This window comes from Furipterus horrens, unplaced genomic scaffold (genome assembly GCF_987537825.1).
Source record: "Furipterus horrens unplaced genomic scaffold, mFurHor1.1.pri manual_scaffold_5, whole genome shotgun sequence".
NCBI lineage: Eukaryota > Metazoa > Chordata > Mammalia > Chiroptera > Furipteridae > Furipterus > Furipterus horrens.
Genome location: NW_028327175.1, coordinates 198389270 through 198403136, shown reverse-complemented (window position 1 = coordinate 198403136; position 13867 = coordinate 198389270). Strand labels below are relative to the sequence as shown.

The 13867-nt window shown below is 53.4% G+C and overlaps 1 protein-coding gene across 1 annotated transcript in view; it reads left to right on the top strand.

Moving 5' to 3' along the window:
* Positions 1 to 13867, top strand: part of LOC150010754 (scavenger receptor cysteine-rich domain-containing protein DMBT1) — a 39131-nt gene that overhangs the window by 9220 nt on the left and 16044 nt on the right. The window contains exons 6-12 of the mRNA XM_090279438.1: positions 762 to 1058; positions 2350 to 2503; positions 5250 to 5467; positions 6181 to 6517; positions 9395 to 9612; positions 10221 to 10532; positions 12188 to 12238. Coding sequence (XP_090135564.1) covers positions 762 to 1058; positions 2350 to 2503; positions 5250 to 5467; positions 6181 to 6517; positions 9395 to 9612; positions 10221 to 10532; positions 12188 to 12238 — 1587 coding nt within the window. The remainder of the gene's footprint in view (positions 1 to 761; positions 1059 to 2349; positions 2504 to 5249; positions 5468 to 6180; positions 6518 to 9394; positions 9613 to 10220; positions 10533 to 12187; positions 12239 to 13867) is intronic.

Here is a 13867-nt window from a genome sequence, read left to right as displayed (position 1 = left end):
CACTTATGCCCTGGCCAGTGTGGCTCAGATGGCTGGAGTGTCATCCCATAAACTGGAAGGCTGTGGGTTCGGTCCCTGGTCAGGGCACATGCCTATGTTGTGGGTTCGATCCCTGGTCAGGGCATATATGAGAGGCAACAGATCAATGTTTCTCTCTGGCATTGATATTTCTCCCTCTTACTCCCTTCCACTCTCTCCAAAGTCAATCAATACGTCCTCGGGTAAGGATTTTTTAAAAAAGAACCCTCACATTTCGCCCCATCAGCCCTGCCCCATAGCTGCAGGGTTTTCCCACTAAGAGTGTCACATGGGCAGTTGAACTAAGGCAATGACATGCAGCCTGTACATCAGTGGGCAGGCTGCTAGCTCCCACAGGGGAGAGAGAGCTGTGCGCTCCGGAAGTCTTGCGCCTGCTTCCTCACTCCAGGCCCCGTGGGAACTGTCCAGAGTGCTGAAACGTATAGGCCAGACTTTCCTGAAGAATCCGCAGCTCTCCGCTAGCTGCCCACCTCCTACCCTAGACTCTCCCAAATGACAGGCTTGGGGAGTCCTTCAGCCATGGCCCTCTAGGTTCTCATTCCAAAGCCAAGTCCAATTTGCACCCAGCAAGCACCTCACCTGGCCATGGGAGGGCCTCTGATGCTCAGGTCACTTGCGGGAACCCCCATAACTTTTTCAGAAAGCCATGAACACAGGAGCTGGAAATCCTTTCTACTTAAAACTTTCCAAGCTCAAAAGCAGAGTCCTGTTCTGTTTAGAAGGTGGACCACAGCTGAGGCTGGTAGGCGGCTCCGGACGGTGCTCAGAACCCTTGGAGGGCGCTCTGTGCAATGACCTGTGGGACCTGAATGAAGCCGAGGTTTATGTCGACAGCTGGGGTGTGGTTGGTTGGGCCATCGCTGCCCCTGGAAAGGCCCACTTTCGCCCGGGCTCCCGAGACTTCCTCCTGCACAACATTCAGTGCTTGGGAAGCGAGAACCACCTTGGCCAGTGCTCTAGCTCTGGCTGGTCAGACCACAACTGTGGCCACCACGAGGACGCTGGTGCCATCTGCTCGGGTAGCCTCTCCTCCATGGCAGGCTCTTTCTGATCTTTCAGTCAGTACAATCTTGGTAATGGGCGAAGGGTGTACACAGAGCAGGGCCAGAGAAGCTGAGGACCTGGGCCTGACCGAGGAATGTCCCTCAGCCAGGAGGACAGAGAACACTGGGGGTCTGGTTTCATTCTGCAGCCACGCACACCAGGGCCATGAAACGGGCAGGCAGGTCCTGTTCTCTGCGACCTCTCCCAGAGCCTAAACATGCCTTGGTTCTTGCTTCTGTGACTTGAAGCCTGCCTACTTGAGACATGCCTGTGCTAGAAAATCACTCCTTTGTCTTCATTAAACTGAATTTAGATTTCATAAATTTACCTTTTTCCATGCATGCAGATGCTGGGGACTGGGCTCCAGATGTGACTCCTACACCTTCAGGTAGGTCAGACACAAGATATCTGCAAAGTGAATAAGAAGTCTGACCTCTGTCCTGACCGAGACCCTGGTGGATAGTGGTCTAGGCACTAGAACCCCGCCCCCCAGGGAGCTTTGAAAACTCCCAACGTCCAGACTGCACCCTAGCCCAGTTGCATCAGAATGTCTAGGGTCACATTCAGTCATCAGTTATAATTATATTTAAAGCTGCCCATGGGACCCTGATGTGCAGAACCAGTGGCTTGGACAACAAGCTAAGAGCCACATTTCCCAAATGAAATGACATCCAAAACTCTCCTCTCAGGACAGCAGAGCAAGGAGGGGCAGGTTCATCCATGTGGACTTAAGTATAAGATGATTTTATGATGCTAAGCTTTTTCCTGAGTGTCTTGGGTTCTGATTTTTGCAGCTGCTGTTCCCCAAGCTTCTGTACCACAAGGTAACTCTCTTTCACTGTAAAGGATGGAATCACTATGGTAATTCATAAAAGCAGAATAACATTCCCACAAGGGGAGGGAATCGGCGGGTCAGTGCCCTCACAAAGGGTTGTGAATGCACCTGGCTCCCACGGCAGGAAGCTGGGGAGAGCGTTCATGAAGTACGGGCTGGACACCTCACCCCTACCGCCGACCTGTCCAGTCCCATCTCCAGTCTCACCTACAATCGATTGAGGGTCCCGCCTACCACCCCTATGTCTTTCCCTCTTTCCTTCCTGCTCAGCAGTACAATCACACACACCAGCCAAGCCACATCCATTTCTACACCAGCATGAGCCATTCTCACTTGGTGATTCACTGTTGAGCCTGATGGAATTCTGTCTTCTGCACCTGGGAAAATGCAAAGTGCAGGCCTGAAAATGCCACCCTTGTCTGCTTTTCCAGGAGGAAGGGACTCTTGCGGGGGAGTAATTTCAAGTCTGCTGGGCTCCTTCTCCAGTCCTTGGTTCCCTACACACTACCCCACCAACACGCAGTGTGTCTGGGTGGTACATGTGGCTGAGATGTTCCACATAGAGCTGACCATCCTGAGCCTGAAGTAAGTAGCTTGGCTTTTCTCTGCTTCAAATGCCAGGTTAGATCGGAATCCATGCTTTCCTCAAAGACGTGGCACTTCTGTGTGTCTAAGTCCATGTGGGCTGCTATAACAAAAACGCCATAAATGGGGCAGCTTCATAAACAACAGACATTTCTTTCTTATAGTTCTGGAGGCCAGGAAGTCTGAGACTGATACACTAGCAGATTCGGTGTCTGGTAAGGGACGATTTTGTCATAGATGGTGGTCCTTTCCCTATAATCTCACATGGCAGAGGGATGAGGGAGCTTTATTGGGCTTCTTTATAAGGGCACTAATCCCACTCATGAGGACTCTTCATGACCTCACCACCTAATACTGTTACACTGGAGGTTAGTTTTCAACATATGAAGCCTAGGGGGACTATTGCACCATCTGACAAATCCTTTTACATTTTAGGTGAAAATGGGTCTTGTCATCTGAGTTTAGGGGAGTCTTTTAATCACTGAGCTCAACTTCCTGTGCAATTAGAGACTATCCCTCAGGCATCCATGACATCAAGCCTCAGCGAGGGGACCCCCCACAGGGACGTCACCTGTCCGCTCTCAGCCAGCTCCACCTGGGTGCACAGTGTCTCCCTCTGGCGGAACCCACACCTGTTCTTCTTCACCCTCTTCTGACCTTCATCCTTCCCTGCAATGCGACACAAAACAAGTCTGCCCTCCCCCTTTTCCATCAGACTTTTCCTCTCCAAATGAAATGGCCTCAGGTCACTCATCCTTCTCATCCCATGCCTTGTCCTTCCCATTTCTTCCTTCAACCGTCACCCATTTTTAAAGGAATTCACCCTATTTTAGTGCCTATTTATATATATCTATAGTCCTATACACACGCATACGCATGAGTAACTTTTTAACCAAAATAGTACTTTTCCTAATAAACACTTAGCCCTGGTTTCGCCTTTCCACACTGGGTCACGGGTGGGTCATTCTCCCTTCCTCACACGGCCACACGGTCTGTCCCAGACCTCTGCCACCACCTTCCATCTGTGCTCACTGGCCTCAGCAGCCAAAGCTCTGAACGGCAAAAGGCTGCATTCCGTAAAATGGGGAGGCAGTGAGGAAGGAGTCCATGTACTTATCACTCACTCATTCATTCCTTCATTCATTCATCCTTTTCTCACCCCTTTCCTTGTTGAAAGCAATGTGGGAAGATGTGGAGCCGTAGAGTTCAAATCTATTAAACGCACCGTTCTGACGTGCCGGGACACAGAGCACCATTTTGTCACCTCTGGAAAGCAGCTGTGATTTTGTACATAAAGTCAGCAATTACTGGCTCCAGTGAGTCTCCGCTGGGAACAGTTACACCGCCTCACAGGACATTTGGCTATTTCAGCAGACAGTTTTGATTGTCACCATCGGGGGAGGGGGGGTGCCGCTGCCATCTGGCAGGTGGAGGCCAGCGACGCTGCTGAGGAGCAGCCCCCACAGCTAAGACTTATCCAGCCTCCACTGTCAATGGTGCTGAGACAGGAATCCTAACTGGCCCCGAAGCGCGCCTCATTTTTTCTGTTTCACCTGCTATGAGCGTTTGCTTCACACTCGATATGTCAACATTATACCCATATTTAAAGTGCGCTCTTTCACCCTTTCTAAGTGAATTACGCCCTACTTTCTAGTGAAACGAGTTCTCAGACAGCACTGTCACCTTGCATATGAATAGTATCACTTTTTCTTAAAAAAAAAAAAAACACTAAAAATTGGTTATTTTGAGGTACTTGGCTTTTACTCCATTGGGACAGACGTGTCCTGCAATGAGCATGTTTTCAAATTCAGCAGTTCACCTACAAGTGTACCTGTGTCCACTGCATATATATTATGCAGCAAGAGCTTATAATAGAGGCACCAAAGCCTGCTTGCTGTTATTTAAGTGCAAACGTGTGTACGTCCCATTTCTATCCCGTTAGATAAATGCTGATGTTCTTTGCATGTGTGTTTATGGAGCCCACTCTGTATGGGCCGCGGTCCAGGGGCGGGCTTGCCGTGCTGAACAGGACAGACAAGACCACGACCCTCGTAAAGGTTCCACCCTAGAAAGGGAGACAGCTAGCACTCAGAGCAGTAACTCAGTGGGCACGCTCAGGTCACGATAAGCTGGTGCGTGCCGTGAAGAACAGATACACCTCTGTGGGAGCTGGATGGAGAGTGAGGCCGCAGGCAGTGCGGGGTAGGGTGGTCGGGGACAGCTTCTCTGACCACCCAGGGCACATGAAGCATGTCATGAAAACACTTGAACACGGCAGTCGCAGCCTGGGGGGAAGAGTCCTGCTCAATAGGCCCTCGGAGCTCTGATAGCTGTCCCCATTTCGCCTTGCTCTGAGTCTTGTGAGAGTTTTACTCAATGAGACCGAGTGGATGCTTGCCACCACCCCAGGGAGTGACAGAGTTGGAATAAACAGTTGGGGGACCCTCAAGACAGAGATGAAGATGGTGGGAGAGACAGGAAGCCCAGAGAGCAGTTGAGGGCAGGGGGCTGACAGAGAACAGGTGAGACGCAATGAAAGGCTGACCCACCTGGGCCAGTCCCACAAGGGGAGGACAGGAGGACAGACTCCAGCCATGGTCAGGGGTGAAGTCCATTGGCAGGGTGTGTGGTTGGAACGAGGTGGCAGGGCTGATGGCACTTTCTGGCTGGATGCAAGGCAAATGCTGGTTTTGTGTAAGACATTTCTGCTGACTTCTCAGGGAGACTGACTGCATCTCCCCCTCAGGTTAGAGGACGCCTACGGGTGTCCCTACGACTTCATTGAAGTGTTCGATGGACGGCAAGTGGCCTCCCTCTCTATGGGCCGATTTTGTGCGGGGGCAGAGCTCACCTTCCTCTCCTCTTCAAACGTCATGACCGTGGTGTTCAGAAGCGACGTCACGGTCACCAACACAGGGTTTCACGCTCTGTACAAAGCCGTCCGGCGAGAGGAAAGGGAGAGCGGTAGGTGTCCTAACACATACCCGGCAGGCACTACATTTAATGTGTGTCCTTTCCCTTAGAGAAAGGACACACTTTCCAAATCTGACCACGGAGTCCACCTTCATTAATGACATCCGAAGGGACATCCACTCTGACAGTAAGAGCCCCCAGCAACCCCCCACCCTGCCCTGACACTCACCGTCATTTTCCTTCCCCAAAACATGGTCTGGAAGAGCGGGGGCTGACTCTCGCCTCGGGCCTTGGCCGTGTGTGCGCGTGGAGGACCCAAAGGAGCACCTTGCTCTTCTCCAAGGGAAGGGAGCCGGCCGTTGGCAAATCCTTCCAGGGAAAAACTATGTCCACCTGCAGCTACCAGCCCACCTGCTTCCGGATGAATTCAATGCAAAAAGGACCCAGACACATGCACAGCAGGACGTGGGGACATGTCAGAGCCCTCAGTGAGTTGTGCTCAGGGCGACGATGTAAGTTATCCTCCAATCAGGATACTTTTGAGATTTTTAAAGGGACTCTCAAATAAGTAGCAGGCATTCATGGATCTACAGCTGTCAGAAACCGGGACTATTCCAGGCATATCAGGACATAAGGTCACCCATCCAGAGTCCCACAGCGAAGATGGGAACATGTGCTCAAGGCACCGGGCATTCTCTCTCTGAAGAAGGTCCTGGAGTGTGGGGACAGTACCTCGCCCCAGAAGCCTGTTTTTCTGACCCCAGGTGTGGCCCTGAGACTGGTGAATGGCAACCACAGGGGTGAGGGCGGGGTGGGGGTCTCCTACAAAGGCACTTGGGGCGCCGTGTGCGACGACAGCTGGGACCTGAGAGATGCCAGCATGGTGTGTCGGCAGCTGGGCTGTGGCCAGGCCTTGTCGGCCCCGGCTCCGAGCGCCTTTGACAGAGGGACCGGCCACATCGCGCTGGATGACGTGCAGTGCGTGGAGCAGGAAGCCCAGGTGGGGCAGTGCCCGTACAGCGGCTGGCTCTCCCACCACGGCGGCTCCACGAGGATGCCAGCGCCACCTGCTCAGCTGAGCCCCGCGGGACACGGCGCACCGTGGGGCCTCACCCATCAGCAGCCTCTGGGAAGGCAGCTACTCAGAACGGAGCGTGGCGCTTCAAGCCATCTTTTAAAGCCAACTTGTGAAGAATTCATTTTCTTTCCCTTCCGTTGTTGTAGCTGTAAAATTGTCAAGGCTCCCACCTTGAAGGACATGGTGATTCCATAGAAGGTGGGTGTCATCAGACATCCCAGTCCTGGAAAGACTCGCCACGGTGTCGGTGCTGATCCACTCTCTCCTGAGCAGGGGTAGTAGCTGGTGTCCAGAGAGTAGTGAGCACCTGCCAGGCTCTGCACCGAGCCCAGTGCGTGTTCTTGGCTTATCTCCACGACCCCAGTGAAGCAGAGACCACCAGCATCCCTGTTTCATGGACAAGGCGCAGAGCACGTGGCGGGCCGTGCTCTGTGGCTATGACCTCCAAGGAGCCCTGTGAAAGACTGAGCTCAGCTCTGTTACCAAAGCGTCTTCAACCCGATCAGTGAGCAAAAGTAAAGAAATACGAGTTTCCAAAGTCAGTGCTTCCAGCAGCTAGACGAGCCGCCGTGAGACCGAGAGCCAGCGGGCGCGGGCGTGGGCTGCCCATCTCAAACCAACATGAACGGTTTCGATACTACCCTCGCCGCTGCCTGAAATAGAATGTGCTTGATCCTGACAAATAGGGCCTGATTTTCTTTTCTGAGGATGTGACTGTCTAATGCATCTGCTGATCTCTCTTCTGTCTTTGCATAGGTGTCGGTGGCAATCCCGAGGCAGGATCCACAGGTATTGTCCTTCCGTACGTTTCATCACGTTGCCAGGCCCCAGATATATGTGAATTCTGGCTACTGTTTATCCTGAAGTTGGGGCCCAGTTGAATTAAATTATCTGCTGCTAATTAACAAGAGCAATGCAGCTCATTAGTGTGGACACTATGGTAGGGGTGGGAGCCACAGAGGATAGGGAGACAGCCAGGAGGGAGGGAGTGTTCAGATTCACCAGAAATGCAGTTTCCTGGGCCAGTGGGGTTCCGAGTTGGTGCCTGCAGTGAGGGGGGCAAAGGATCTGCAGTGATGGTCCTGCTCTGGGGGCTGCCGAGAGCAGAAATAGAAACGCAGGCTCAGCCTTCAACGAGCTGCAGCAAAGTACCTGTCTGCCCCATGGCGTGCAAATATCTAAACTAGTGCAGGGCCAGAGCCACTCTGTCCATGGGGGCACAGAGAAGTCACAGCTTTGAGTGTCAATATTATTGAGTCTCTCAAAGGAGTGTTTATTCTGGGTACAAGTCCTCACTCATAGTATCATTATTTTCTCGGTGTCTTTTCAGACCCAACGGGTGACGGCTCCCCTCCAGGTACCTCAGCTTTATTTAAACCCTGCATGTGGTTTCTGTGTGCTTCGCTTCCCACTTCTGCATGTCCAGCAACACGATGGAGGCTTTTTCTTCCTTTTACAAGCTTAAAGCTGCAGCAGAGAGGGCTTTTCACAAATCCCACCCCGAATTCAATATTTCAGCCGTGGGTTGGATGCTCAAGTGATTCATCTTGGTCTTGATCTCAGCTAGCAGTCGTATATAATAGGAGGGATCTGCTCCTACCAGCGGTTCCAGGACACATCGCGCTGAGGAAGGGTGCTGTGGCTTGCGCCGTCTTTGCTACCTTTGCACAAAAACGCAGGCTGAGACCTGTCTGTGCGCGTGGGTTCCGAAAGCCCCTCCAGCCGCCTGTCACTCATGTTTCTTCTCAGAGAAGCCCTGTAACCCGACCGGACACCCACGGTGATATCAGCTGACAAAGAGCAGCGTTGGAGACTCCGAGGGGTCCCCAAAGCTAACTTTTTGGCTACCAGTCAAAGCAGCCCCTGAGCCAGTTCTGAGTCTGCCCTCACTCTGTCCCCTCCTGACCCCTCTAAAAACACCAGCAGTAGTCAATGCCCCTTCTCATGGGGTTTCGTCACTGTTTCTTGCAGATGAAAATTTCCACTGTGGAGGTTTGCTCACAAATGCTTCAGGCTCCTTCTCCAGCCCTTGGTACCCTAAAAAATACCCCACAAATGTGGTATGTGCCTGGGACATACAGGTGGATGTCGGGGCTCATGTCAAACTCACATTTGACGTGATGGCGTGAGTAAAAGCTTCCTATTTTTTTACTTTCCTCTTTAGTGGGTGGTTCTGGCCCACACCCACATACCTACCCCACCCCTGCAAAAAAAGTAATAAACTTCCATATTTAATTCTCAAAGATGAGGTAAGCCATGGAGGCCCATTTAATAACAGTGACCAAAATTTGACTCCATGAACCTTAAACCTAGGAGTTCTAGGTCCAGGAGTTTGGTCTATAGATCAAGTCTCCTGGCTCAGAGAACCAACACATTGGAAGCAGCCCAACTGCCCATGAGCGGGCCGCCCGTTACCGAGACCGCGGGGCCTCCATGCACTGCCGCCACACCTGGGGGGCGCGTTGCGATGGAACGACCTGCAGGAAACCACGGACAACGGCACCGTCGCTGCCACCTGTGCAGAGGCTGTCCGTGGGAGGAAACTGTTTATTCCAGCTGCTTCTGGGGAGGGAGCTGCAGTGAGAGGCAGACTCTTGGCGGGGGGGAGGGGGGGTTACTTTTCACCAAAATACCTGTCAGTACTACTTAAATTGTCTCCCTTGCACCTGTAATAAATATTCAGAAAACATAATCGAATGAAAACATTAAACATGAAAACGTTTTTAGAACAGAAAGGTACGTGCTGCCCATACCCGCAGGGTCTTCATTTCCTCTGGCCTGTGTGAAGTGACGTAGGCTTCAGATGGCTTTTCTAGAACCTTCCCTGAACTGATCTGAGCAGCACCGACTGTGGGAAAAGCCCCAGTGGTCCGAGGCTGAGTGCTGTCATTACCTCACAGGCTGGAAGACTTCTACGGCTGTCCCTACGACTTCATTGAAATTTTCGATGGCCCACAGATCGAATCTTTCTCTCTGGGGAGGTTCTGTTCCAGTATAACCCCAGTATTTACCTCCTCCTCCCATCGCCTGACAGTGGTCTTCCACAGCGACGATATCATCACCAACAGAGGCTTCTCCGCCACCTATGAGTCCACCGTGCAAGATGAGAATGATACTGGTAGGTCCTTCGGTCACCTTAGCCCCTGGCCCTGCGGGGTAATGATGGCGAGGTGGGACAGCCACCTCTGTGCCTGGGGACGAGGGGTGGGAGAGGGGTTCCCTTGCTCCTTAGTTTATCCCCAAGGCCTGCCTGGAGGAGGTGGCTGAACAGCAGACACGGCTGCGGAAAGACCCTCACCTGCAGGCCAGCATCAGAGCACGTCCTCTGTGCTGACAAAGGGGGCTGGGCTTCTGCCAGCTTGGAGCCTGCTTTGTGCCAAATGCGTGTGCGGCTCCTGCCCTCCTGCCTCCGGACGCTGCTGCTGACCGCGCAGCGGGCGTCCGGGTCCTCGAAGTGTCCCATGTCCCACAGGGCCTCCGGGGGCCTCCTGCAGCCTCTGTCAAGTAGACAGTCTTGTCTGCGGGAAAAGCTTTAAAAACATAGAAGTCACACGGACATAAGTGATTGCACCCAAACTCCCTCGGCAGCCCTTCCAACCCGCCCCAGTCCTCCCCCCGCCCCAGGGTGACTGGGGACCCCCGGGAGCTGGTCCGCTCAGAGGAAACTCTGGGCAGTGGCAAGGGGGTGGTGCCCGCCGCAGTGACCGCATGTGTCTGCGTTTCCAGGTGTGGCCCTGAGGCTGACCGACGGCAGTCACCGGTGCGAGGGCCGCGTGGAGCTGCACTACAATGGCAGCTGGGGGACAGTGTGTGACGACGGCTGGGACCTGCATGACGCCCAGGTGGTGTGCGCGCAGCTGGCCTGTGGCAGTGCCGTGTCGGCCCCCGGGGGTGCGTATTTTGGCCAAGGCCAGGGCCCCATTGCTTTGGACGACGTGGAGTGCGTGGGGACCGAAGGCAGGCTGTGGCGATGCCCGCATGGCGGCTGGTTCGCCCACAACTGCGGCCACCGTGAGGATGCCGGCGTCATCTGCTCCGGTGAGTAGATTCTCAGGCAGGGGGGCGGGGAACCGACATTCCCCACTGCACTGCAGGGCAGTCCTGGGCTGTCCCTGGGCCACCGTGTCCCAAGCGTCAGGCACACAGATGTCCCTGCACGACCCCCTGACACATCCACCCCCAGCCCACACTATTAATTCTCTTAAGGTTTTCCTTTACACAGACTCTTCTTTCCTCGCTTTAATGAATTCATTTCACAAACACTTTATATCAGCCCCAGAAATGGGATCACTTGCCATAAACGGTACCTAACAATAAATACAGCAGCAATAAAACAATGCTAAAGTGTTTAAAAATTAAAATACAGCCCCGGCTGGTGTGGCTCAGTTGGCTGGAGCATCATCCCATAAACCGAAAGGTCACGGGTTTGATTCCCATTCAGGGCACGGCCTGGGTTGCAGGTTCCGCCCCGCTTGGGCGTGTACAAGAGGCAGCTAACTGATGTTTCTCTCTCATATCGATATTTCTGTCCTCTCTCTCTCGCTTGCTCCCTTCCCCTCTGTCTAAAATCAATAAGCATGTCTTTGGGTGAGGATAAAAAACTGTTTTAGTTAAAACACAGTGCACTATCTTATCTAATCAATTCATACCATGTAGATCTGAAAATATCCTTAAACAGAATAAACTGAATGTGAATTTTTTTTTAATTTTAACGCAATAAATATGTAACTCTTAAAACAGAAAAGGTACCACTTCAAATGATCTCACACCCCACCGGTCCTGAGTCAGGCCTCTGGGAACCGTCCCTTGGGTTCAGCCCCCCGATCCCAGTGGAACTTTTGCAGATAAGTTCAGTACTTGGAGCCAAAAGTCCGCTTTATCTCCACGTCCTTCTAGGTTTGGCCGGGAAGAGGCTCCCTGGCTCACCAGCAGACGGGCCGCCATGAGAGGAGGGAGGGCGAGCAGGAGGTGGGGATGCTGGAAAGTTCTAAGAGGAGAAGAGAGAAGTCAAGAGACAGAATCAGTGTTCTGAGCAAAGCAGGCGCTGAAGCCATGCCGAGTGGGACAACATGCCAATGTGTGTCCCACAAGTGTGACATCAGGAGACAGGGCTGGGGGCCTAGAGAGCAGGGAGGTTTGGAGCCAGGGCCCAGGGCAGAGTGACAGGTAGTGGGTGATCCGAAAGGTCACAACGCAGCAGCTCTGAGTCCCTTCCCCCCGGGCCCGGAGCTCCCGGCCCCACTCCACACCCACTCCCTTCAGCTTCTTCCCGGGGCGGAAGGCGCCGGTGTACGCCTCTGAGACAGCACAGTCCTGCCCTCGGAAAACCTACGCTTACTCTGGGAGGCAAGACACACACACCCAGGGGGAATCACAGAGCCAAAGCCACTGGCAAGATAGACGCCCCTCACTAGACGACCGACCATCCCTGTGGCCACAGTTTGCCAAAGAAAAGGGGGAAAAAGTCATGAAATGACATTGCAGTGTCCGGTGGCAGAATAGAAACGAAAGCAAAGCCCCTTGGCCGTTGTAGCCATGGCAACTCAGGGCAGTTCTCCGACCCCCAGACTGGGTGCGGTTTCTCCCCACACAAGACAGGAGTGTTTCTGACTCAGTAAGCAAGTCGACCTCTTGGGTTCAAGAAGAATGAAGGGCGTGACCTGCCCTCACCTTGCGGTGTCTGTCCCTCACAGCCTCCCTGCCCCCCTCCACACCGCCAGCCGCTGGGAGCCACCCGACTTCAGGTAACTTCACTTGTTCTTAAATCATTACCTTTGCTTTGGCAAAGTCACCCGACATGTAAGGGGAGGGGTTTAGGGGCCACAGGCCCTGGATGTGCCATCGTGGCTTCCTCAGTTACTGCCGTGGGACCCTGAGAGACTGTCCCAGTCACTCAAGGCCTCATTTTCCTCCTCTGGGCACGGATGAGGAGGCGCACGGCACTTGCTTCCTGAGGCCGGGGAGGGTTCAGCGGGTCTCCCGGGGCAGAGGTGGGAGGGCAGTGTGGCCACACGGGGCACGCGGGATGGCAGCCGGGCCCTGATGGATCTCCGTCCACTGCGCTCCCCTCGAGGGAACCGTAAGGGATGAAGGAGCTGAGCACCACTTCTTTGAGTTTCCGTGGCTCTGCCATCAGCCAGGAGGCGTCACGTTTCAGCTGCTGCTCCGTGCCAGCTCTTTAATAAAACACAATATGCAGAGAACAGTTGGGGGAAGAGGGGAAAGACCCCCAACCTTCAAAGGAAGCCTTGGAGGAGGTGATGCAAAACAGCAGTGATCCCCCAAGAGTGCTTTCTTGACTTGAGAATACATCTGTTTTTAGAACATGTAGTCACCACCACACTTTGATTTTCCTGAGTTCCTGTCACTTGGCTGTGGACATACCAGCTGGGTGATGGGGAGAGTGATCCCAGAGAGAAAGGACGAGGGGAGCGGACCACCATAAACTCAGAAACTGTAACTGATTCACAGGGCAGAGAGCCCACCCACCGTTCATTGAGAGCTCAATATGTTTGCGACCTAAGATGGTGTGTAATTTGCTTTTCTCACTTTTCTATCCGTCCTCAGCATCGTTTCCAAAGCCAACCGAGGCGCCCACACCGACAGGTAATCTTCTCTTCTTTCCAGTCACCTTCCCACTGTGGCGTTTTGGCTCAGAAAACCTTCAGCGTTTCTGTGGGGGAAGGTGTCCCTATGGGCACCGCCCTCCTCCAGGCCTCAGGCCGCACACAAGGCTGCGCTGGGGAAAGGGCAATGTTAATGCCACCGCTCCAAAGAGCCGAATGAACACATTCAAACCCTGTTTCATTACCTTCTGTTACTAAATAACTTACGCAGCAAACATCTGGGATTCCCCAGGGCCGTCGGAGATGAGGTTCTGGTGGGCGGCAGTGAAGACGAGGGAGAGGATATTTCTATCACACTCTGCGGCTCCATAGTTTGTTAAATCTGAAGAGTGGGTGTTTGATGTTCCCCAAAAGTCATGGCATCGAACGCTCATCTGTCTATTTTGTGGCCTCAGATCCCCCAAGGGGCTCCTCCCTGGAAAAACTCAGATAGATGCTTCTAGTTGGCGTCCAAACGCTGGGGTCGTGCCCAGGTGAGGGAAAGGTGGGTCAGGGACGCCACCTGGTTTGGACTCAGGCTTTAGAGATGCTGACCTGCCTGTCCCAGGGCTGCCTTTGCTGGAATGTCCCCAACGCCATGTGGCACAGGTGTGACTCAGGTGTCCACGCTGCTGTGCCCGGGCGCATTCTAAACGCACTCACATCAGTGCCTTGGGCTTTCTCTTTCAGCTTCTGACGCTGCCCCAGAACCAGCAGAAACAGCTCCTGCGGATGGTAATGCTCTGGTTGTCACTGTCACGGCTCCGG